The sequence below is a fragment of the Myotis myotis genome, unplaced genomic scaffold (assembly GCF_014108235.1).
Source record: "Myotis myotis isolate mMyoMyo1 unplaced genomic scaffold, mMyoMyo1.p scaffold_m19_p_19, whole genome shotgun sequence".
NCBI classification, from domain to species: Eukaryota; Metazoa; Chordata; class Mammalia; order Chiroptera; family Vespertilionidae; genus Myotis; species Myotis myotis.
The window spans coordinates 26,498,660-26,520,450 of record NW_023416323.1 but is presented as its reverse complement, the minus strand read 5'-3'; the positions used below and the strand labels follow the sequence as shown (position 1 = coordinate 26,520,450).

The 21,791-nt window shown below is 48.2% G+C and overlaps 1 protein-coding gene across 1 annotated transcript in view; it reads left to right on the top strand.

The window, feature by feature from the left end:
* The window catches only part of HYDIN (HYDIN axonemal central pair apparatus protein), a 343,591-nt gene that overhangs the window by 249,089 nt on the left and 72,711 nt on the right, over positions 1-21,791 (top strand). Inside the window, exons 38-44 of the mRNA XM_036346816.1 lie at positions 692-859; positions 1,602-1,775; positions 2,093-2,266; positions 7,038-7,249; positions 13,191-13,328; positions 17,695-17,878; positions 20,012-20,153. Coding sequence (XP_036202709.1) covers positions 692-859; positions 1,602-1,775; positions 2,093-2,266; positions 7,038-7,249; positions 13,191-13,328; positions 17,695-17,878; positions 20,012-20,153 — 1,192 coding nt within the window. The remainder of the gene's footprint in view (positions 1-691; positions 860-1,601; positions 1,776-2,092; positions 2,267-7,037; positions 7,250-13,190; positions 13,329-17,694; positions 17,879-20,011; positions 20,154-21,791) is intronic.

The following is a 21,791-nucleotide window of genomic DNA, read 5'->3' as shown; positions in this document are numbered from 1 at the left end:
CCGGGCCTCTGCTCACTCCGCCCTCTCCCCGTCAGCCATCCTGCTCCCTTTCCCACACCGCGTCCAGGGGAGCCCGCGGTCGCAGGCCGCGTCGCCACCTTCACGAGAGAGCTGCAACCTCTCTGGCTCAAATCCAAACCCTCAGCAAAGAGGATGCCTGGACCCTGGGGTGGGGGTGGACGTGAGCGTATACAATCCCAGCCCTCCCGTGCATGCGCCCCCTGAAGCGCTGTGGGATGGGCGATGAGGGGGGTGCTGGGCCGACAAGAGTCAATATGCTGGACACTGGGCAGGGGGAAGATGTCCATGACAGGTTACAGGGAAAAGCAGGTTACAAATTGGTGTGTACAAGACTGGTTTTGGAAAATTAACCGCATGAGAGGTTGCTAGCTCTCCCGTACTGGTATCATAAAATCAAGCTGCGATTCCTCTGTCATCATTTCTTTATCGATACCCCTTTTTGAAACTGAATTTTATAATTTTTTTGCTTTTCTGAATTGTCCAAATTTTCTGGAGCAATAATTTTGGGGATATTTTATGTTAAAATGTAGAAGCACTCTGGGCAGAGAAACTGCAGTTCTTGTTGATTTGAGCTGGATGATCCAGGATGATAGTAACCAGCAGTTCTCCTCTTTGTCGTTTTCCTTTTTCACCCACTCTCTCTTGTCTCCCCCCACCCCACCCCCGGCAGAAGACGAAGATATATCCTTGTCGGAGCAGGTAACGGTCTCCAACGTGAAGAGGGGCTCACTTAGCCGAGGGATCTCTGTCACATCCGACCTGGAGGACTGGGAGGAGTCCAAGAACAATCCAGATGATGAAGAGGATGATGACAGCCTGGAAAAACTAGTGTTTCAAAGTAACCAGTATTTCATTTATTTATTTTATTTTTATTTTAGAGAGGGAGGGAGGGGGAGGGGGAGGGGGAGGGGGAAGGGGAGGGGGAGGGGGAGGGGGAGGGGGAGGGAGAGAAAATCAATGTGAGAAACATTGATCGGTTGCCTTTCATATGTGCCTCTGACCCGGCCCAACCTGCAACCCAGGTGTGTGCCCTGCCTGGGAATTGAACCCACGACCTTCCCATGCGGGGGGCGGGGGTGCGGGGGGGGGGGGGGAGACACTCTAACCAATGAGCCACACCAGCCAGGGCTAACATTTTAATGTTTGGGGGCCAGTTTTCTCTCAGCAGCAGCAGGAAGAGTGACTGATGCCTTTCACCTTTCTCCAAACCTTCTAGCATGACTACGTATTAATTCTCTAACATGACTGTGCCATCATTTATTTAGCCATTTCCCTGCATGTTGCAAACTCAGCTAGTTTCCAACATTATTTTTTTCAGCAGAAGAGATTCCCAAAAATGGAATTAAGAGTCAAAGAATATCTATAATTGTAATCCTAGCAGCCCTGGGCAAATTAGTAGCCAGAAAGGGTACTCTCATACAATACAGGAGGGAATGAGGGCTGCAGCAGATGGGTTCTCGTTTCCAAACGGTATCTAAAAGGAAAAAGTCACTCTCATTTCCATCAGAACTCATGTGGCCTCCGGGTGTGTCCACAAGCACGCACATGCGCACACGCACACATATATTTTTAATTTGCAGCTGAGAAGTTACAGAGCACAGACAGCCACTCTGCAGAGGACGATGGAGAAGTAGAGAACAGCCCAGTGAACAAGGCCATTGCTCGCTACCTGGGCATCGATGTTTGTGCAGAAGGTAACCTGGCCAAGAACCGGAAAGGCATCGCCATTATCGTCCACGGGACGCCCGTGTCAGGTATGTGACAGCTCTGTGGGGTTGCCCCTTTTATGGGGTGAAGCTTGCATGTGTCATTTTGAGGACATAAGATTATTTTATTTGGAGAAGTTGTGGGTTCCCGTAGCTCAGGGCCGACCAGTGGCAGAATCAGGGGCAGAATCCCGGGTCCCGATTCGGGCCTCAGGTCTTCCTTCTCTTTTGGCTGCCACCCCTGAGCACAGCAGAGGCCCAGAGGCAGGGCACCCGGAGAGATCACTGTCCAGGGGCCTCTGTTCTAGAAGCTTCTGTCTAGGACGCCAAGAAAATAACGTCCAGCCCCCTGACCTTTCCTCCAGGCAAGACGGCCACGGCAGCCAGCCTGGCCAAGTACTACGGCGCCGCCTGCTTCAACATCGACTCCATCGTGCTGGAGGCCATCTGCGACGGCAACAGCATCCCAGGGATCCGGGCCCGGGAGCTCTGCATCAGGGCGGCCATCGAGCAGTCCATGCGGGAAGGAGAAGAGTCTGGTGAGAGCCGTTTCCACTCCCTTCAGCGCCTCAGCATGAGATGCTTCCTGTGGCCAGGCGGCCAGCACCCAGGCCGGTAACCCCCACCTTCGCGGTGTCCCTCCCTGAGCTTTTCTCCCACCGCTTGGTTGAAGGCTGATTTACACGTGCTGCTACCTTAGGGCCCAGGGGAACATTCTCCTCCCCAAACATCACGTGGCCCTTCGGGGAGCAGGACAATGACTGGCACGTGGCCCACACCTTTGGGGGTGACACCTGGCGAGGAGCAGAGGGAAAGAGTGTAACAGGAGCGCGGGCTCTGGGAGAGCGGGCGTGGGAAGATGGCGTGCCAAGGAGCATGATCGGGGGTAGTTTTCATGGGAATGGGCTTTGAGGGAGCAGGACTGTGTTGATAGGTGACGATGAAGGACAGGACACGCCCGACAAAGAAAGCAGGGAAGCCGACAGTCAGTGAGAGGTTGGGGGGAGGCTGAGGCCAGTGGTCGTTGACCAGAAGCCACGATTGGGAATCAGGGTCTTACTTGGAAGGAAAGGAGTCGGGTGATTGTCACCCTGTGGGGGTAATGGCCGGAAAGTAGCTCTTGTAATGACTCGTAAGGGAAGCCCGAGGCGGCGAGGCTGGGCAAGCTGACCTGATTGCCGCCACGGCAGCGCGAACTGAGGAGTGGGAGGCGCTCAGGACGTCACACCAAGATAGGGGCAGAAACCTGGAAGCGGGGGACAGCGTTTACCAAGACAGGGGATGCGGGGGGAGGAGAAGGTTTGCTGGAGAGACTTAACCGAGTGTTTGAGCGCCACAGCAGTGAGGCCTGGGACGGCCGAACTCCCAGAGGCGGAGAATCCTGGCCCCATCAGGTCATCCAAGGACCTACAGGTCAGGGGGACGAACAGCTGCTCACGGGGAAATGTATGGAAGTAGAGTGCCTGCTGGGAGCTGAGTTGTTTTCATAAAAATACTCAGAACAGGGTAACAGCTTTCCTACTCCTGCAGCAGGCCTGCGCATTGGTGAAACGGGGTGGGGCTTTCAGTCGTGTCCCTCCCTTCAGCACCTCTGCCTGGGATGCTTAAGGAGACGGACGGGTCTAAGAGAAATAGCTCTTTAGTCGTGTAGGGGAGGAAAGATAATTTCCCTCTGCCCCTCTGAGTTCTCGGCTGAGACTCCTGTGATAAGAAAAAAAGAAGATTAACGAGGAAACAGGAGTTTATTAACACGTGTGCTTCTCGTGCACATGGGAGGTAGGGGGACGTGAGTAACTCAACGTGGCTTTAGAGTCAGAATTCAATACCAGCTTAGTAAGGAAAGGAGAGGCAGGACGTCGTCCTCTGGTGAAAGCAAACGATTTCTAGGAATGATGAATGAACCCTTAGGCACACGGAGGGAGGCATGATAGTTCGTGTGGGTTGCTGCTGACTTTCAGTCTCCTCTCCTGTGATAAGCGTCCATCTTCCCCAGTTGGTGGAACTCCCAGAACAGTGATGGTGAACCTACGACACGCATGTCAGAGGTGACACGCGAACTCATTTTTTTGGTTGATTTTTTTCTTGGTTAAATGGCATTTAAATATATAAAATAAATATCAGAAATATAAGTCTTTGTTTTACTATGGTTGCAAATATCAAAAAACCTCTATATGTGACACGGCACCAGAGTTAAGTTAGGGTTTCTCAAAATGCGGACACGCCGAGCTCAAAAGGTTCGCCATCACTGTCCCAGAAACAGATTTGTGGCAAATGGGTTCGTGTTGTGTGCCTGTCTGTAGGCAGATAAGTAAGGGAATTTCAGAGAAAGCCTCTCTGTGCATGTGCTGGTTTTCAACTGCCTACAGCTCAAAAGAATCAGAATACCCAAGCGGCAATTGTGAGGTGGCACGTCCTGATCTCCTGGAGTAATATTTCAGGGTGGCACATTCTGCTGCCCTTCAGCAGGAACCCCAAGCTGAATCATAATTCTGGTCCTCTTCGATTTTTGTTTCCTTCTCCGGCAAATAAACTATATTTCACTGAGGCCTCTGGAGCTGTGCGTGTCCTGTGACATATCGTGACATGAATGTGAGCTCCCTGTCTGAGAATGTAAGCCCAAAGGCATCATTGGGGAGTCTTTCTCAACAAGTGACAGGTGCTGCAGCTCGAGTAGAGGAAACCAGCCCAGGAAGTTCCACAAAGAAAGGAGTGGGATGGACAGGGCAGGATGGGACCTTGGGGAGCACTGGCACTGTAGGAGGGGTGTGGAGGGGACGCCGGGGGGGGGGGGGGCTGACAGGTAGAGGGGGGGCCGGGGGGGGGGGCGATCAGGAGAGCAGGTCGCAGGGAAGCCACCTTCGAGTTACTCATTTCCCCCCACCTCCCATGTATACAGGAAGTATACATGTTAATAAACCTGTGCTTTCTCTTACTAATCTGTTTTTCTCATCGCCGGAGTCTCAGCTGAGAACTCAGAAGGGTAGAGGGAAGATGATATTTCCACGAAGCAGGTGGAAAAGCACTGCAGGAGGGAGAGGGGCGAGAAGGGCTGTCAGGTCTCTCTGGGGCCCTGGTGGCGTCCAGGCTCCCTTCCAGCTTCATTTTCCCCATAGCCCTCACCACTCGTTAACGTACTGTTTCTTTTCCTTATTTCACTGTCTGTCTCTCCCCACTAGGGTGTAAGCATCCGAGGGCAGAGATTTGTGTTAGTTTTCTCCACTAATGTATTCCTAGGGTAGTGCCCTGTGCATAGTACATGCAGAGTCAGGATTTATTTAAAAAATGGATTCAATCAGTAAAGGATCCTAACTGGAGATTGCTGGAAATTCCAGTGGGAGGAACCCTGAGAAGAGAGGGCCTGTGAAGTTCACAGTTCAGAGGTCACTGGTGACTTTGAACCAAACCCTTTTAATGGAGGGCTAAGCCCCAACACACATTTGCAGTTTGCTCTGGAGTCAGCAGGCTGTACCGAACAGGAAGTGATAAATCTGAACTTGCCTGTGAGTGTGCAACCCATACTGGATTGGAAGACGTAGTATGACTAAAAGACTGTAACATGACACTGTAACCCTTGTTCATATTTTTCACATTATTTTATACTTACATTATATTATCTATTTTTATATTTGACTAGAGGCCTGGTGCACAGATTTGTGCACCGGTGGGGTCGCTCAGCCTGCCCTGCGGGAATCGAGCCAAAACTGGCTCTCCGACATCCCCTGAGGGGTCCCGGATTGCGAGAGGGTGCCTCTTGAGTGATGAACCCTGGAATCAGGCTACCTCCTCTCTGGTTCCGGGTGCGTCACCTGAGAACCGCAGTTGCCAAGTCACCGCAGCTCGGCAGCTCCTGCATTGAGCATCTGCCTCCTGGTGGTCAGTGCGCATCATAGCTATTGGTTGGAGTGTCTGCCCCCTGGTGGTCATTGTGCATCATAGCTACCAGTTGGATGGTCAAACAGTCGGATGGTCGCTTAGGGTTTTATATAGATAGATAGATAGATACTTTTTATATATTTTATATATTGAGTGAAATAAATTTTTGCTTTTTTAATAGGGCTACTAGAAAATTTTAATTATACACTTATGTGGCTCATGTTATATGTCTATTGGACAGAGCTGGTCTAGACCACTGTTTTGAGAAATTGGGCAGTGAAGGAAAGAAGTAAAATGATATCTTGAAAGATATGAAAGGTTAAATGAAAACTTTTGTTTAGTACGTATCAGAAAGAACTGGGTATTTTTAGACATGGAGGAATGATGCTATGGACAGGGGAAGGTGGAAGCATCAGAGCACAGAAGACATTCCATAGCAATCAGTGACGGTGAGGATGGGCCAGGGTGGGGCGGGGCTCAGTGGAGTGAGCGGGTGTGGGTGGCAGGAGGCTGGAGCTTCATTATCTTCATTATCGAAGGAGAGCCTGGAGGGACTGGGGGTGAGGCTGGACGAACAGAGGACCATGCCCGTCTATTATTGGAGCAGAACTTTGGTGCAACTACCCCACCCCCGCCCATCCTCCCAGGTGCCCTATGAAGTCCCTTGTGATCAGGTACCAGGGAGGGGGAGAAGGGAGCTACATGAAAGGGTAAAGCAGAGTAAGTATAGTGAGAGCTCTTGAGTGAGTTCTGGGGCTTATGTGCCGATGTGGTCAACAAGGAGTAGAGAGCTGAGAGCAGAGCTAGAGAAACATGAAGGCTGCCTTGCACACAGCCCCATCGCATCTTAGAGTGTCAGCAGCATCCACTAGACCCTATTCTCCTTCAGGACAGGTGGTGCATCTGTGCCAAATCAGAGGACACAGGGAGACAGGACTTGCCACTGTGGTTGGGAGGTTAAGAGGGGAACCTTTTAAATAATTACATCAACCACTGATTCTGAAAGGGAACCTCTCAGTGGTGCTTAGGGGTGGCGATCTGATTGGAAGGAAGGGCAGAGGTGAAACGAAGAAATTCATGTTAAAGCCATGTTTGCCAAAGGCACGCTGTTGTTACTCAGCCTATGTGTTCATTTGGGCGGTGCCATCTCATGCTACTCATTGGCATCACCGCTGCCTAGAACCACAGAAGGTCAGGGGTTGGGCTCCCAGGGCAGGGCTGTCATACACCCGCAGTCTCCGAAATGATTGCCCCTGGCCTGGAGGAGAAAGTGAGCGTTACTGCGGGATCTGAGCAGGGAAAAGCCCGGAACTCCAGGCCAGGCTCTCCACGGAGCTGCCGTCACCCAGTCCGCCCTGCGCTCGGTATGCCATCCACACTGTGATTTCCTTCTCATCCTAAGGTGACTTTTCATATCAACCCAATCTCTCTGTGTAGCCCAGGAGACTGCTTCAGGTCAACTTGGCATAGGACAGGTACGACAGAGCAGCGAGAACCTGGGCAAGTTAATCTCAGAAACCACCCTGATAAACCCTGAAGTGAAATCTGCAAAGTCCATGCGCGGGAGCATGCTGTTTTCCAAAAACAGGGCAGAGCATGGCTCTGGGTCTCAGAAGCAGCATCACCCGCACCCGCCTGAAACTCCACAGGTACAAACCAGGGCTCCCCAGAAGCGGGGCTGGGATCCTTTTTCCTCCTCCCCTTCCTCCTCCTCCCCCCTCCTCCTTCTCCTCCTCCTTCTCTTCCTCCTCCTCCTCTTCCTCCTCCTCCTCCTCCTCCTTCTCCTCCTCCTCCCCCCATCCTCCACCTCCACCTCCACATCCTGCAGCCAGGTCAGCACAGCTCCATTCAATGGGTGCCTTTGCCAGGCAGGCCTGAGCGCTGTCCCTGCACCACTCCTCCTGAAAGGAGGTCCATCCAGCAGGTGTTGAATAGGTGCCTTTAATAGTATAGGCACTGGGCTGAATGCTGGCAAAGTGAAGATAAATAAAGCAAAACCCCTGCACTCAAGCTGCACTAAGAGTCTAATGAAAGAACCACACCTTCAAATGTTTGCAGTGAAATGAGATTGGTGCCCTGGCCTGTGTGGATCAGTGATTAGAGCATCGGCCTGTGCACTGGAGAGTTGCAGGTTCAATTCCCAGTCAAGGGCAGGTACCTGGGTTGCAAGTGCGATTCCCCACCCTCCGTCAGGGTGCATGTGGGAGACAACCAGTCAGTGTGTTTGCAACCAATCAATGTGTTTCTGTCATATCACTGTTTCTCTCTCTCTCTCTTCCTCCTCCTATCTCTCCCCCTTCTCCCTCTCTTCCATTCTCTCTAGAATCAATGAAAAAATATCTTCACTCTTTGATTGAGGATTTAAAAAAATAAAAGAAATTGGTGACAAATAGCTGTGTAAAAAGAATTAGGTTAAACCATATAAAATTGCCAATATTCAACCATTTGGGAACATCATAGCAATTTTATATGGCTCAATTTCATACTAAAGGAATGCTAAAGATAAAAAAAAAAAACACCATTAATACAAGTTGTGGGATGCCTACAAGAGAGCCTTGGAAAGCCATTAGAAAGTCAGAGAATTGAGCCAGATGCCAAGGGACTTTGAGAACAATCTCAGGAGAAGAGCAGGTGCTGAAGCCAAAGACGGATGGCACTGTGACAGACAAGTGTGTGACGAGTTGTCACTTGGAAAGTAGAGTCCAGTGATTGTAGGCTTCTGAGATGTTTGAAAGAAATTGGAAAAAAAAAGATAAAATGTTCATTAGAGGGGCAAACCCAGGGTCAAGAGAGTCCTTTTTTTGAAAGGAGATCTATAAAAATGGGAAGGAAAAGTATAAGGTGATGATCCACCCAAGAGGGAATGCCAGTCCAGAAGGAGACATAAAAGGGCAGGACTAAGCATAATTTAAGAGAAAGGAGCTAGCTTCTTCTAGAGTTAGTAAAGGTGAAAACCAGACACAGCTGCATGTGGCAGAAGCAAGGTGGAGAGCAGAACATGGAGGAGGTCTTACTGAGTAACTTTAAGACGTGTGCAGGACCCCGGGTCTTTGCCGGAAATATGGAGGAGGTTGGGTTGCAGAGCATCTTGAGGAGAGTGGCTAAGTACTAAGATGTCCACTGTGAGGAACAGAACCAGAAATTGGTGGCGGACAGAAGCCAAGGTAGTTGAGAATGCTGATGGCCCAGCCAGACAGGAAGCCATACCTTCACAGATTTCACTAAGTGGCTCCTGGCAGCCCCCAGTCAGAGGCAGAGAGAGACATTTTCATCCCTGCAGGGGCAGGGTGTGCTCAGAATAAGGGGCAAGGGAGTTGAAAGTGGCGTCTATATGGGAAGACAGCCAGGTAGGGTAGAAACTCAGAGGACGATAGAATGAGAGAGACAGGAAGAGGGAAAGGGTCTGTAGGTCTTGCTACCGTTTAGAGTTCGGTAGGGGTAGTGGAAGAGGTCGTTTTAGAGAAGATTTCTGAGGTGGATAGAGTGGAGATGAAGGTCCCTATAAGAGAGGGGGCCCACACATTGGCTGGGGCAGGTGAGCGGGGGGCATGTGGATAATGGAGCACTGGATGGGGCAAGTGGATGGACTGGAGGCGAAGGTCTCTGTGTGACCGGAGGTATGTTGGTTGGATGGGGCGTCACCCAGGGTTGAATTGATGCCAAGTGATGTCTCTGATCTTTACTTTAGTCACATGTGGGGGTTTTTAACACCTTGAAAACTGAAACCATTGATTCAATTTATTTTGAAACGACATCCTTTTAACCCTCTTTTCCAATATCTAATATGCGTTCTTTACACAGGTATGTATGGATGAACTAGAAGCCATCTATTTGTATTTAATAGGGTGTCATGGGGAACCGTTTCCTTTGCTTTGGTTCTGTCCATCTGAACAGTGAAGTAAGGCTTTTTAGAATATATCAAAGGCGACACAAAATCCCAATGCGGACTTCAATCCCCTTTCACTGAACAGGGAACTTAAAACCTGTAAAAGATCACAATAGAAACCAGATCTCACAGATCCCCACATGCGGCTGCCTGCACGGCTCCAGTGTGACAGGCCTCCCACAGTGCGGACAGCAGTCACAGTCACGGTCACTTTAAGAGCGCTTTACCCAGAGATGGCTGTTTGGTCTTCTAACGTTCTCCTAGAGCAGCGATTCTCAACCTGTGGGTCTCGACCCCTTTGGCGGTCCAAAGACCCTTTCACTGGGGTCGCCTAAGACCATCCTGCATATCAGATTTTTACGTTACGATTCATAACAATAGCAACATTACAGTTATGAAGTAGCAACGAAAGTAATTTTATGGTTGGGTCACAACATGAGGAACTGTATTTAAAGGGCCAGAAGGTTGAGAACCACTGACCGAGAGCATGAGCTTGCTGTTAAAATTGCAGTCGTTAGTTGCAAGTGGGAAGAAATGTATGTTATATAACGAAGACATGACCTGTAATATAAGGTAATTTATTCAAAAATCACCTTGTTCTACAAAAGCACCAGTTAGAAGTCCTGATCTTTTGAATGATGTTTAATCCAACACTTTTCACTTCTCAATTCCATGGCACCCTCAGCTGTTCACCACTCACTGTGATCATAGCCTAGACTTTGCTCATTTTACCCATAAACTCCAAGATCCCTATATCACACATCCTACTTTCCAACAACCATCTTCTAACTTTTCAGATGTGCTTACTCATCAAAGCATCCAGTCCACATGTTCACTGGCTTTCACCCCCCTTCTCTTCCTTTCTTATCCAGTTTGGATTCTGTGGTCTGTCACTATTGCCACTCCCTTGTTCCTTCCCCTTCTTAGTACTTTTCAAGCAAAGCTTTAGCCCTGGTAAACCCAATTCTCCACCTCCTCCATTCAGGACAGCTGGACATAGCTGGAGAAAATCCTCATTTCTCCCGAATGGTCTTAATTTAAGCTGAAGACTACAAATCTCACGCCAAACCCTTTGGTCTATCCTAGCAAATTGGCCTGCTATCTCTTCAAGATAACCATTGTATTGCTGTCATCACTCTCCAAACCTCTTCCTCATTCTTAGCTAATGATCAGAAGATAACAGATCTCAGCAACAACCAGAAGACAATGCCTTATCCTCCCACCACCAACTCTACCAGACAGCCTTGGTCCTAGGCCAATGCCATGCCTTTCCGACAGCGGAGTAACTGTCCCTGCTCTTATCCAAGGCCCTGCAACTAGACCCGATCCCTTCTCTCTTACTCAGGAGCTAAATTCCTGCAATTCTCCCCTCTCTCTACCATTTGTTTATGTCCCCCATATATTGGATACTTCCCATCGGCATCAATACATGCTTTTATTATATTTATAAAAACATTTTAAAATCTTTAAAAATATTTTCCCATGACCCCAGGTTGCCCTCCAGCTCTTACCTCATCTTTCAGGTTCTCTCTCAGAGAATGGCTTCATGATTGCTTCCTCGTCCTCACCACCTCTCTCTGCCTCTGAATGGGGGCTGCCAGGAGCCACCTATTCCAATGAGGCCTTTGTCCTCACCACTTCCCTGGCTACTCATCTCAAGGCCACTGGCATTCATCTTGCCAAATCCAGTTTTTTGTCCTCATCTTACATGATCTCTTGGCAGCTGATAACCCCTCCTCCAGAAAGACTTTCTTCACTTAGCTTCCAAAACGCCATACTCTTCTACTTTCCCTCTACCTCCTTCATGACTCTCTCCACTCCTCCATCTTCAGATAACCTAGTTTTTCAGAGTAGGCCAGTGGTCGGCAAACTGCGGCTGGCGAGCCACATGTGGCTCTTTGGCCCCTTGAGTGTGGCTCTTCCTAAGCCTTAGGAGTACCCTAATTAAGTTAATAACAATGTACCTACCTATATAGTTTAAGTTTAAAAAATTTGGCTCTCAAAAGAAATTTCAATCGTTGTACTGTTGGTATTTGCCTGTTGACGAATGAGTTTGCCGACCACTGGACTAGGCTAAGACTAAGTCTTCTAATCTTTTATTTTTATTTTTTTTGTATCTCTCTTTTCTTTATAGGTAATCTCATCCAGTTCATTCATTAAATACTTAAATATTTTCTTCAATGTTTACTTAAATATTTTCTTCATTTACTTCAATGTTTTCTTAAATATTAAAATGCTTGAGTATTTTCATTGTGCTTAGGACCCTCAAATTTCTATCTCTGTCCCTAATTTCTCCCCAAGCTTAGGTTCATATACCCAAACCACATTTAACATCTCTATCAAATGGCTTAGAGGCATCTCAAAATTTGTATGTTGTAAAAAGTGGTTGTTGCTGCCTCAAAAAAGAATAAAACAAAACAATACAAAAAAAAAACTTGTCCTTTCCTTAGTCTTTTCTTTCTTGATAAATAACTTAACCATTTTTCAGTTTGTTCAGGTCAACACTCAAAAAATCATTCTTGATGCCTCTCTTTCTTTCATGTCTCATCTCAAATCCTATTGGCTCTGTTCCACACTATATCCTGTATCAGCCACTTCTCACCACCTCCCCTGTGAGTGTCCTGCGGCCATCATCTCCTGCCTTGACCATGGAGATATATGACCCACCAGCCTTCCTGCTTCCACTCTTGTCACCTCATGCAGCAGGTAGAATGCTCTCTTAAAAATAGAAGTCCGGCCGGCCAGTGTGACTCAGTGGTTGGGTGTCAACCTATGAACCAGGAGGTCATGGTTTGATTCCGATCAGGCACATGCCCGGGGTTGCAGGCTTGATCCCCAGTAGAGGGCATGCAGGAGGTAGCCACTCAATGATTCTCTCTCATCATTGATGTTTCTATCCTTCTCTCCCTCTTTCTTCCTCTCTCTGAAATAAATTTTTAGAAACACATTTTTTAAATAAAAGTCCAATCATTTGTCTGCCTAAAACATGCCAACAACTTCCTATAATACTTGGAATAAAATCCATATTCTGGCCTGCCTGTGTCTTCGACTTTAAGCCTGACCACCTTACCCGCTGCTCACTCAGTTCCCATTGGACTTGGCTCCCATGTGCTCCCCAAATACCCACACATGCAGTCGTGTTGAGGGAACTTGCTCTTTCCTCTCAGAAAGACTCTTCTCTCAGGATCTTGTCTTGTTCTTTCATATTCTCTCATACCCAGGTAATGTGGCCATCCTTTCTAAATAGCCATTGCCCAACCCTGTCATTGCCCTTTACTCCCTTACTGATCATTTTCTCCCTGGCATTCATTACTATTTGAAATTGTCACTGATTTGCATATTCATCTGTCCCTTTTCTGTCTCCCCAACTTGAATGCAAGGACCAGACTGGCAGCAACACTGCTAGGCTTGTGTGTTGTTGTGTCCCTGGTCCTAGAGGAGACCCTGGCCCATAGTAGGTGCTCAAAGAAGATTTGATTGAAAGAACAAATGGGTGCTGTTCAGTACATACACAAAGCACCTTCCACAGTGTTCCCACTCAGAGCGTATAGCAATTCTTTGAGGGAGATAGGAATATCCAATTTTACAGATGAGGAAAGGAGGCCCCGAGAGATGAGATGACTTTCCTGAGGTCACTGGCTTGTAGGTGTAGGAGTTGTTGGGACACCGAGCTGGGTTCTCACTTCTGAACCTTCTCTCCGCAGATTTCCTCCAGTCCTCTCCCCTCGGGACCCACACCGCGCAGACTTAGTGTCAGCACCAGCATCGGAGGCGAGACCGGGCTCCTGAGCTGTGTGCTCCCTGAGGAAATGCTCGTTCAGATCCTGGCCGAGCGCTTACAGGTGCGTCCACACTCGCGCATGGAGCTGCGGAGCTCACACACCTTCCCCAGGCCGTTAATAACAATGTACCTACCTATATAGTTTAGGTAGGTACTGAGCCCTCATAGCCCACAGCAGCTTAGAACCCCGGGCCTTGGAGAGGAAAGATGGGTTTCCTCACCCTCACCAGTCATTCACGTGTCCTTTTGACAGCCATTGTCGGTCTGCTGCCTGAAGCCTCTCACTTTCAAGGACCAGTGATCGAAGAGTCACACCACAGCCCTCAGTGGTGTTTTTAAAACTGTAAGGAGGAGCTGTTCAGAGTTAGAATTTGGAGACAGTTAATTGCTATAAAAATTTGTTTTTAAGTGAGAAAAGCAGGTTATGTTCCATATGATTTCACTATATGTGGAATCTAAAGAATAAATTAAACAAACAAAACAGAAAGAGACTCATAAAAATAGAGAGCAAACTGAAGGTTGTCAGATAGGAGGGGGACTTGGGAGGCTGAGTGAAAAAGGTGAAAGGATTAAGAACTACAACGGGTAGTCACAAAATAGTCACAGGGATGTAAAACACAGCATAGGGGATATAGTCAGTAATCCTATATAATAAAGAGTTAATATGCTAATTAGACCAAACAGCAGAATGACCATCCAGACAACCTTCTGGACGAAGCTGGGGCTGCGAGGGCTGAGGCAGCTGGGGCTGTGAGGGCCGAGCCCCTTGCACAACTTTCGTGCATCAGGCCTCTAGTCTATAATAATAAAAGCATAATATGCTAATTAGACCAGACGACCTTCCAGACAAAGCCAGGGCTGCAAGGTAAGCCTGAGTCCCGAGTGCCAGAGGGAAGCTGGTGCCAGCAGCCAGGGTAAGGAAGGCCTACTCTTGCACGAATTTCATGCATCAGGCCTCTAGTATTGTAATAACTATGTGTGGTGCCAGGTGGGTACTAGACTTAATGTTACCAAGATCAGCAGTGTTTGGGAGAGCGTCACGTAAGCCTGCAGGCTGCTTGGGATTTACAGAGAGCAAAACTGCTCAACAAGTCCCACAGCTGTGTGTTTGCTTTAGTTTTGCAAACTGGGCACAGTATTAATTGCACATTTAAATATAATAAAATCAGACTTGAGGTTCCCAGCAGAGGAGGAATGTCGTTCCTGGAAATGACTTGTGTAGTGTTTGGACTGCTGCTGTGTTACAGGCACCACCCCTCTCAACTCACTTGAGCAAGGCGGTCACATAAGTGCAGGTATTTCAAGAATCCGGATTAAAGGTAGCGAGTCACTGGGAAGGCCCAAGGGAAGCCAGTAGAGCTGTGCTCTTTAGAGCACTGATCTTTGTTGAGACATGGAGCCCACACGGTCTCCTTCATCCACAAGGTCTTACTACAAAGAAAAAAAAAAAAATGCAGACCTGAATTAAGTCGGGTATTTAGTGATGTCATTGATTTACATTCTGACACAAGATTCTTGCCTCGTCAAACACTGGTGGCAATCTGTCCCCGGCCAGTGGTGGCCAGTCTATGCGCTGCACTTTGAGTAAGACTGCCGTGCAAAGAGACTATTCTTGAATGGTTAATAACGTCAAAAGCATTTCACTCCCAGGCAGTGACGCCACTAAGGATGGCCCAGCTGCTACCTCTGTCCTTGCTGCCGGTGACCCTACACATGAGGACAGCTTTCTTTGCATCTTCCTTCCCTGGGTCTCCTGGATCTTCCCAGACCAACACTTGAACATGTAGTTTGTTTTCCTTGTTTCCTTAGAGAGGAAGGGAGAGGGAGAGAGAGAGAGAAGCATCAGTGATGAGAATCATAAATTGACTGCCTCCTGCACACCCCCTCCTGGGGATCGAGCCCTCAACCTGGGCATGTGCCCTGACTGGGATTCGAGCACAGCTCGAAGGAGCACAGCTCTACTGGCTTCCCTTGGGCTTTCCCAGTGACTCGCTACCTTTTTTTTTTTTTTTTTTTTTTTTTTTTTTTTTTTTACATAATATTTTATTTTTTTATTTTTTTTTCTGTTTTATAAAGTTTTTTTTTAAATTAAATCTTTATTGTTCAGATTATTACATTTGTTCCTTTTTTTTCCCCCCATAACTCCCCTCCTCCCAGTTCCCGCCCCACCCTCCGCCCTCACTCCCCACCCACTGTCCTCATCCATAGGTGCACGATTTTTGTCCAGTCTCTTCCCGCATCTCCCACACCCCTTTCCCCCCCAGGAATAGTCAGTCCATTCCCTTTCTATGTCCCTGATTCTATTATAATCAACAGTTCATTCTGTTCATCAGATTATTTATTCCCTTGATTCTTAGATTCACTTGTTGATAGATGCATATTTGTTGTTCATAATTTGTATCTTTACCTTTTTCTTCCTCTTCCTCTTCTTAAAGGACACCTTTCAGCATTTCATATAATCCTGGTTTGGTGGTGATGAACTCCTTTAGCTTTTCCTTATCTGTGAAGCTCTTTATCTGACCTTCAATTCTGAATGATAGCTTTGCTGGATAAAGTAATCTTGGTTGTAGGTTCTTGGTATTCATCACTTTGAATATTTCTTGCCACTCCCTTCTGGCCTGCAAAGTTTCTGTTGAGAAATCAGCTGACAGTCGTATGGGTATTCCCTTGTAGGTAACTGAGTTTCTTTCTCTTGCTGCTTTTAAGATTCTCTCTTTATCTTTTGCTCTTGGCATTTTAATGATGATGTGTCTTGGTGTGGTCCTCTTTGGATTCCTTTTGTTTGGGGTTCTCCGCGCTTCTTGGACCTGTAAGTCCATTTCTTTCACCAGGTGGGGGAAGTTTTCTGTCATTATTTCTTCAAATAGGTTTTCAATATCTTGCTCTCTCTCATCTTCTGGCACCCCTATAATTCTGATGTTGGTACGCTTGAAGCTGTCCCAGAGGCTCCTTACACTATCCTCGCATTTTTGGATTCTTTTTTCATTTTGCTTTTCCAGTTGGGTGTTTTTTGCTTCCTCGCATTTCAAATCATTGACTTGATTCTTGCACTCCTCTGGTCTGCTGTCGGGAGTCTGTATAATATTCATTATTTCAGTCCGTGTATGCTTAATTTCTAGTTGGTTCCCCAATATAAGATCGAGGGTCTCATTAGTTTTCTTGTAGATCTCATTAAGTTTATCGGCGGCTTCTAAACAGTTCTTGAGAGACCTTAAAAGTGTGGTTCTGAACTCTATATCTTCCATTGACAATTTTGTCCTGTTTCTTTGTCTCCGCATTTTGTTATGCTTTCTTGGTGCACCCCCTAGTGGTCTTTGTTCGCAGTCTTATAGTTAAATCTTGATTGTTGTAGCTAATTCCAGGGAGGGTTTGACCTCCAGGCCAAGTGGCTATGAGAATCAGCTGTGTCAGCAGTGAGAGAACTTCTGTCCTCTAGGGAGGTGCTAATCTAGCCTTTGCCTGAGGCTATCCGGCAAAAGCCTCTGTGCAGGGCTTAGGCGGGGCGGGTTGCACAGGATCAACAGGGTGGGCCGGAGAGAGCAGTTATGGCGGCTCTCAGTCCTGTCCCCAGGGGCTCTGCCTCTCTGAGTCCCAGCACCCGCTGCAAAGCTCAGAGAGAAAGCTGCGCTCGCTCTGACCTAAGCCAGACAGTCCCGCTTCTCCCGTTTGAGTCTGGGTCCCTAAAGACTCGCCCGGATCTGGAGCTCAGAGTCTGCGACTCCTTCCCGATTGAAAACGCCAACCTCGCACTCCGCACCTCAGAATTTGACTTCAGCACTGCGCCTCCTCTGAGTGTCCGTATGCGTTTCTCTTTCCTCCTAGTTGTAGGACTTCCACTCAGCCAGCGTTCCTGTGGTTCTGGGTGATGTCCCTTCCGTTTTTTGGTTTCACTTTTGAAGTAGTTGTTCAAAGCAGCAAACTCCAGCGTTAACCTATGCCGCCATCTTCGTGACTCGCTACCTTTAATCCGGATTCATGAAATACCTGCACACTTGCTCAAGTGAGTTGAGAGGGGTGGTGCCTGTAACACAGCAGCAGTCCAAACACTACACAGGTCATTTCCAGGAACGACATTCCTCCTCTGCTGGGAACCTCAAGTCTGATTTTATTATATTTAAATGTGCAATTAATATTGTGCCCAGTTTGCAACAAGTTCCCAAGGGTCTATAGAGACAGCATAAGCCCTTTGCTCTTCAAGTACGTACGATGAAGCTCTTCCATGACGGACTGAATATTTTTCCTTTCTCTTTATTTTATAACAGCACCTTGAATTTAGCAGGTAGTCGAATGGTACTTTTATCAGGGCTCAGTAGGTTTGCAGAACCAATTGCAGCTCCAGTGAAAGCACTGGCAGAAGAACAAGCAGCTCTGTAGAGAACAGATGGCCCGGTGGCCATGGTAACTGCCTCTGTTCTCTCTGGTTTCAGCTGAGTGACTGCAACCTGGGAGTGGTGTTTGACAGCCTCGACACACTCTTTGCTCGAAACGCGGCCATTGCTCTCCTCTGCCTGCTGAAGGCCATTGGCAACAGGGAGCACATCTACGTCCTCAACATGCCCCAGGATTACGCAGGCATGAAGGCCCAGGAGAAAGCCAAAAAGGAGCAAGAAGGCAAGGCCCATGCCCTTCTGGACTGTCCTTCACATGTGCTCACAAATCTTTCCTTTACATATAGCATCTGCCCTTTTTAAAGGCTTCCCTGGCATGATAGCCCATTGGGCTTAAATGAAACTATTCCATTTGCCATTTCATAGGTGCCCAACCTCTGCCCCATAAGGTGGCTGGGAGTTCTTATTTCTTCCACTTTTTATGTGTGGGAACTGAGGCAGAAAGGACCTGTAGAGAAATTATAGACTGAAGGGTGGACTTGGCTCTTCTGACAACGGGCACAGTCCTCTTTTGTCCAGGATCTCACTGTTCACACTCATCTTCTCCGGAACTACAGCTGGCCCCCAGGGAACACATCACAAGTCCCGTCTTGACTCAGGTGACCGGTTAGCTTGTTGGTTTTTGTTTTAGCCAACTGTGCATTTCCTGTAAAACTAGAGGTGCTGCTAAACTCTACGAAACCAAGTGTACATTTTAGCCTCGCGTGTACCAGGCTGTGCGGCAGACCTTGTGTACACATTGGATGTCTTTAAATGGTGTGTCGTTCCCATTTTACAGACGAGGAAAATGAGGCTCAGGGATATCATGTCAGATCACATGGCAAATTAGTAAGACCTTTCCTTTTTTTTTCTGTCATTACACCAGTCGCCTGGAAATAACTTTCACTGATTGAAAAATAGATACATGCACACGGAGTAATATTAGTGAACAAGTTCCCAATTTAGTCAGAAGCAGACCTAGCACATTGTGGCCTCCAAGAGAGGAGGTGACACTGCCCCTGGGAAGCAGATTCCTGCTCTGGCCTCCGCTCCATCCACATCGCTGCCCTTCCTCACTTGGCCTTCCCTCTCTCTTCTAGAACAATCCACACAAATCATAATGCTTTTCCAGTGAAGGGAATATCACAAACACTGAGCTCTCTTAGTTCTTAAACAGAACTCATACTGCTTCCTTATATTCTCACTCCGGGGAAAATGAATAGGAAGAATGGCCAGGCAGGGTTTCCAGCAGGATTTTAATCTCCAGGTCCCTCGTTTTCCAGAAAACTCATTTCCCCACAAGGATCAACTTAAAAGAAAATAACTCTCTTCATTTTCTCAGTTATCTGTGGATTGAAGTTTTTCACAGTTGCGTTCTGAAAAAGCGCTGAGACAGCAAATGTAATAATATTATTATATCCAAATCTAATTCTTATTGAACATTTATGAATATGCCAGGCACTGGGTTTTACATGATTGCTTATTTGAGCCCACAACACCCTATGAAGGGGGAATTATTATTCTTATCTGTTTCTGTCCCTTGGTAAATGTTGGGAAAAGGACTCAAATGCAGATCTCTGAGCCCAAAGCTAAAATGAGAATGTGAGGTGAGGGTATCGGGCCGGTGACGTGTGAACAAGAAGCCGGGTGCCTTTGTGCTGAGTGCGAACCACACTCTGGACCCGAATCAGCAGGCGTGGAAGACGATCCTGAGTTCTGTCGCCCTGAGCTCTTCAGTGGCTGTGCTCAGAAAGGGTGACGCCAGTGGGTGGTATATTTCCTGTTACTGCTGTAACAAATTCCCACAAACCTGGTGACTTAAAACAATACAGATATATTATCTTACGGTCTGGAGGTCAGAAGTCCTAAAATCGAGGTGTCAGCAGGGCTCTACTCCTTTGGAGGCTTCAGGAGAGAATCCCTTCCCTTCCCTTCCCTTTCCACTTCCTAGAGGACTGCTGTTTCCTTGGCTCATGATCCCTACCTCACAGCCCTCTGGCATTTGTTTCTGTTGTCACATCTACTCTCCCTCTGCTTCATCACCGCATCACCTTCTCCGACTCTGGCCCTTGGTGATTATATTGGGTCCACTCAGATAATCCAAGAAAACCTCTCCAACTTAAGTTCCTTAACTTCATCACATCTGCCAAATCTTTCCTGCCATGTCAGAGGACATATGTGTGGGCTCTGGGGATCAGGACGTGGGTGTCTTTGGGGCCACTCTTCAGCCGGCCACAGACGGAGACCGGTTTTGGAACTGTGTGAGTGAAGGAAGCCCCACCAGAGACTAGGAATGCTGCTGCCACCCCAGCCACCTTTCACTGCCACAAGCTGTGTGTGACTTTCCTCCCCTTCCCATCTCTGTTCCCCCACACAGAGCAGAAACAGAGGGAGGCGCTTGAAAAAGAGAAGGAGCGTCTCCAAAATATGGATGAGGAAGAATATGATGCCTTGACAGAGGAGGAGAAAATCGCGTTCAATCGAGAGGTCCAGCAGGCCCTGCGGGAGAGGAAGAAGAGGTGAGAGGCAAGGGCCAGCCTGAGCGGAGCAGTTCCCCTGGGAGCAACTTCCATGGGGCCCACAGGAGCCCATCCCAGGGACCAGGGTCATCTCCAGGGTGGCAGCAATGGCCACAGGAGACCGGGAGGATGACTGACCGGGAGCAGGAAAGCGTCCTGCCCCTCCAGGGTGGTGGGTGCTGCAGCCTTGCAGGGCCTCTCTGTTCTCCTCTCCCTCCTTCTCTCTCAGGGACACGGGGGCTGGGTGAAGGCTATGCCATGTAAAAGGGGAGGGGCTTCTGGCCCCAGTGCTATCCTAGGGCTCCCATTGGCTCCCTCTGACCACTGTGCCCTAGGTGTGGTGACCGGGGACCACTCTCTTCATGTGGGCATGGTGGTTGCTCCCCAGAACTCAGCCATTTCTCCTCCTTCCCCGGCCATTCGCTTGGCCCTGGGTGGTGCTGTTCATCCCCTGAGGTCTGGCTGCTTCTCCGGCTTGATCGTCGGCCTGAGTGCTCCCAGCCAGCACTGTCAGCCCCTTCTATACCCATCGTTGGGACCACATGGGAATGACCGGATCCCCTCCACACCCCCAAGGGCCCAGCAGAGGCAGGGCTGCTATTTCAGGCTCTCAGACATAGTGGCAGTGGGATATATGCCCTTGCTGCCTTCACATGTGCTGGGGGAAGGGGGCCCCATTCCCTACCACTCCCTAGGATTCCAGCATTGGAGGAGGCAGAGCCAAGATACTTTGCTGCAATTTTACTAGTACCTCCTTCCTTCTGCCTTTTCCTTCCACCTCCAGGCCCCTCCCACTAACCCCCCAACAAGCCTGCAGGAGACCCTCAGTTCTTCTCCTACTTGGTCCACTGTATAATGCCTGCCCTCCAGTGGTATGGAGGCCTCATTATTGGATTCCAAAAGAATCTCTTTTTCTCCTCCAGGCATTGCTTTCAGGCATTCATCTCAAGGTGGATTTAGCAAATGCAAATCTGGTCATCAAAGCTCAGCAATGACCTGTGTATCACACATACACACACACACACACACACACACACACACACACACACACACACAGTGATGATGAGTCAGCTTCAGTGGGTGGAGAGCCACAGCAACAAGAAACAACCAGGGATTCCTGGAGGTGAAAATAGGTGGGTTCTGTCATGCCAGAGATGCTGTTCCCTCCGCATGTGTTCACGTTGGCGCCTGGCCTTGGTGCCCGCACTGCCATTAGCAGCAGGGCAGGCACAGCTGAATTCACAGCAGGAAGGGAAAGAAAGAGAGAGGAGAGGACTGTGGCTCTCAGGTCCAACACTGTGGTTCCAAGCTAGCCATGGTAGGGACTGCTATTAAAAACACCATTTCTTGCCCTAACCGGTTTGGCTCAGTGGATAGAGCATCGGCCTACGGACTGAAAGGTCTCAGGTTCGATTCCGGTCAAGGGCATGTACTTTAGTTGCGGGCACATTCCCAGTAGAAGGTGTGCAGGAGGCAGCTGATTGATGTTTCTAACTCTCTATCCCTCTCCCTTCCTCTCTGTAAAAAATCAATAAGATATATTTTAAAAAGAAAGAAAGAAACCACATTAGCCTCTTAAAAAACAACAACACCATTTCTTGCTTTCTGAACATAAAATGACAGTGTAGGAAGCTGGGA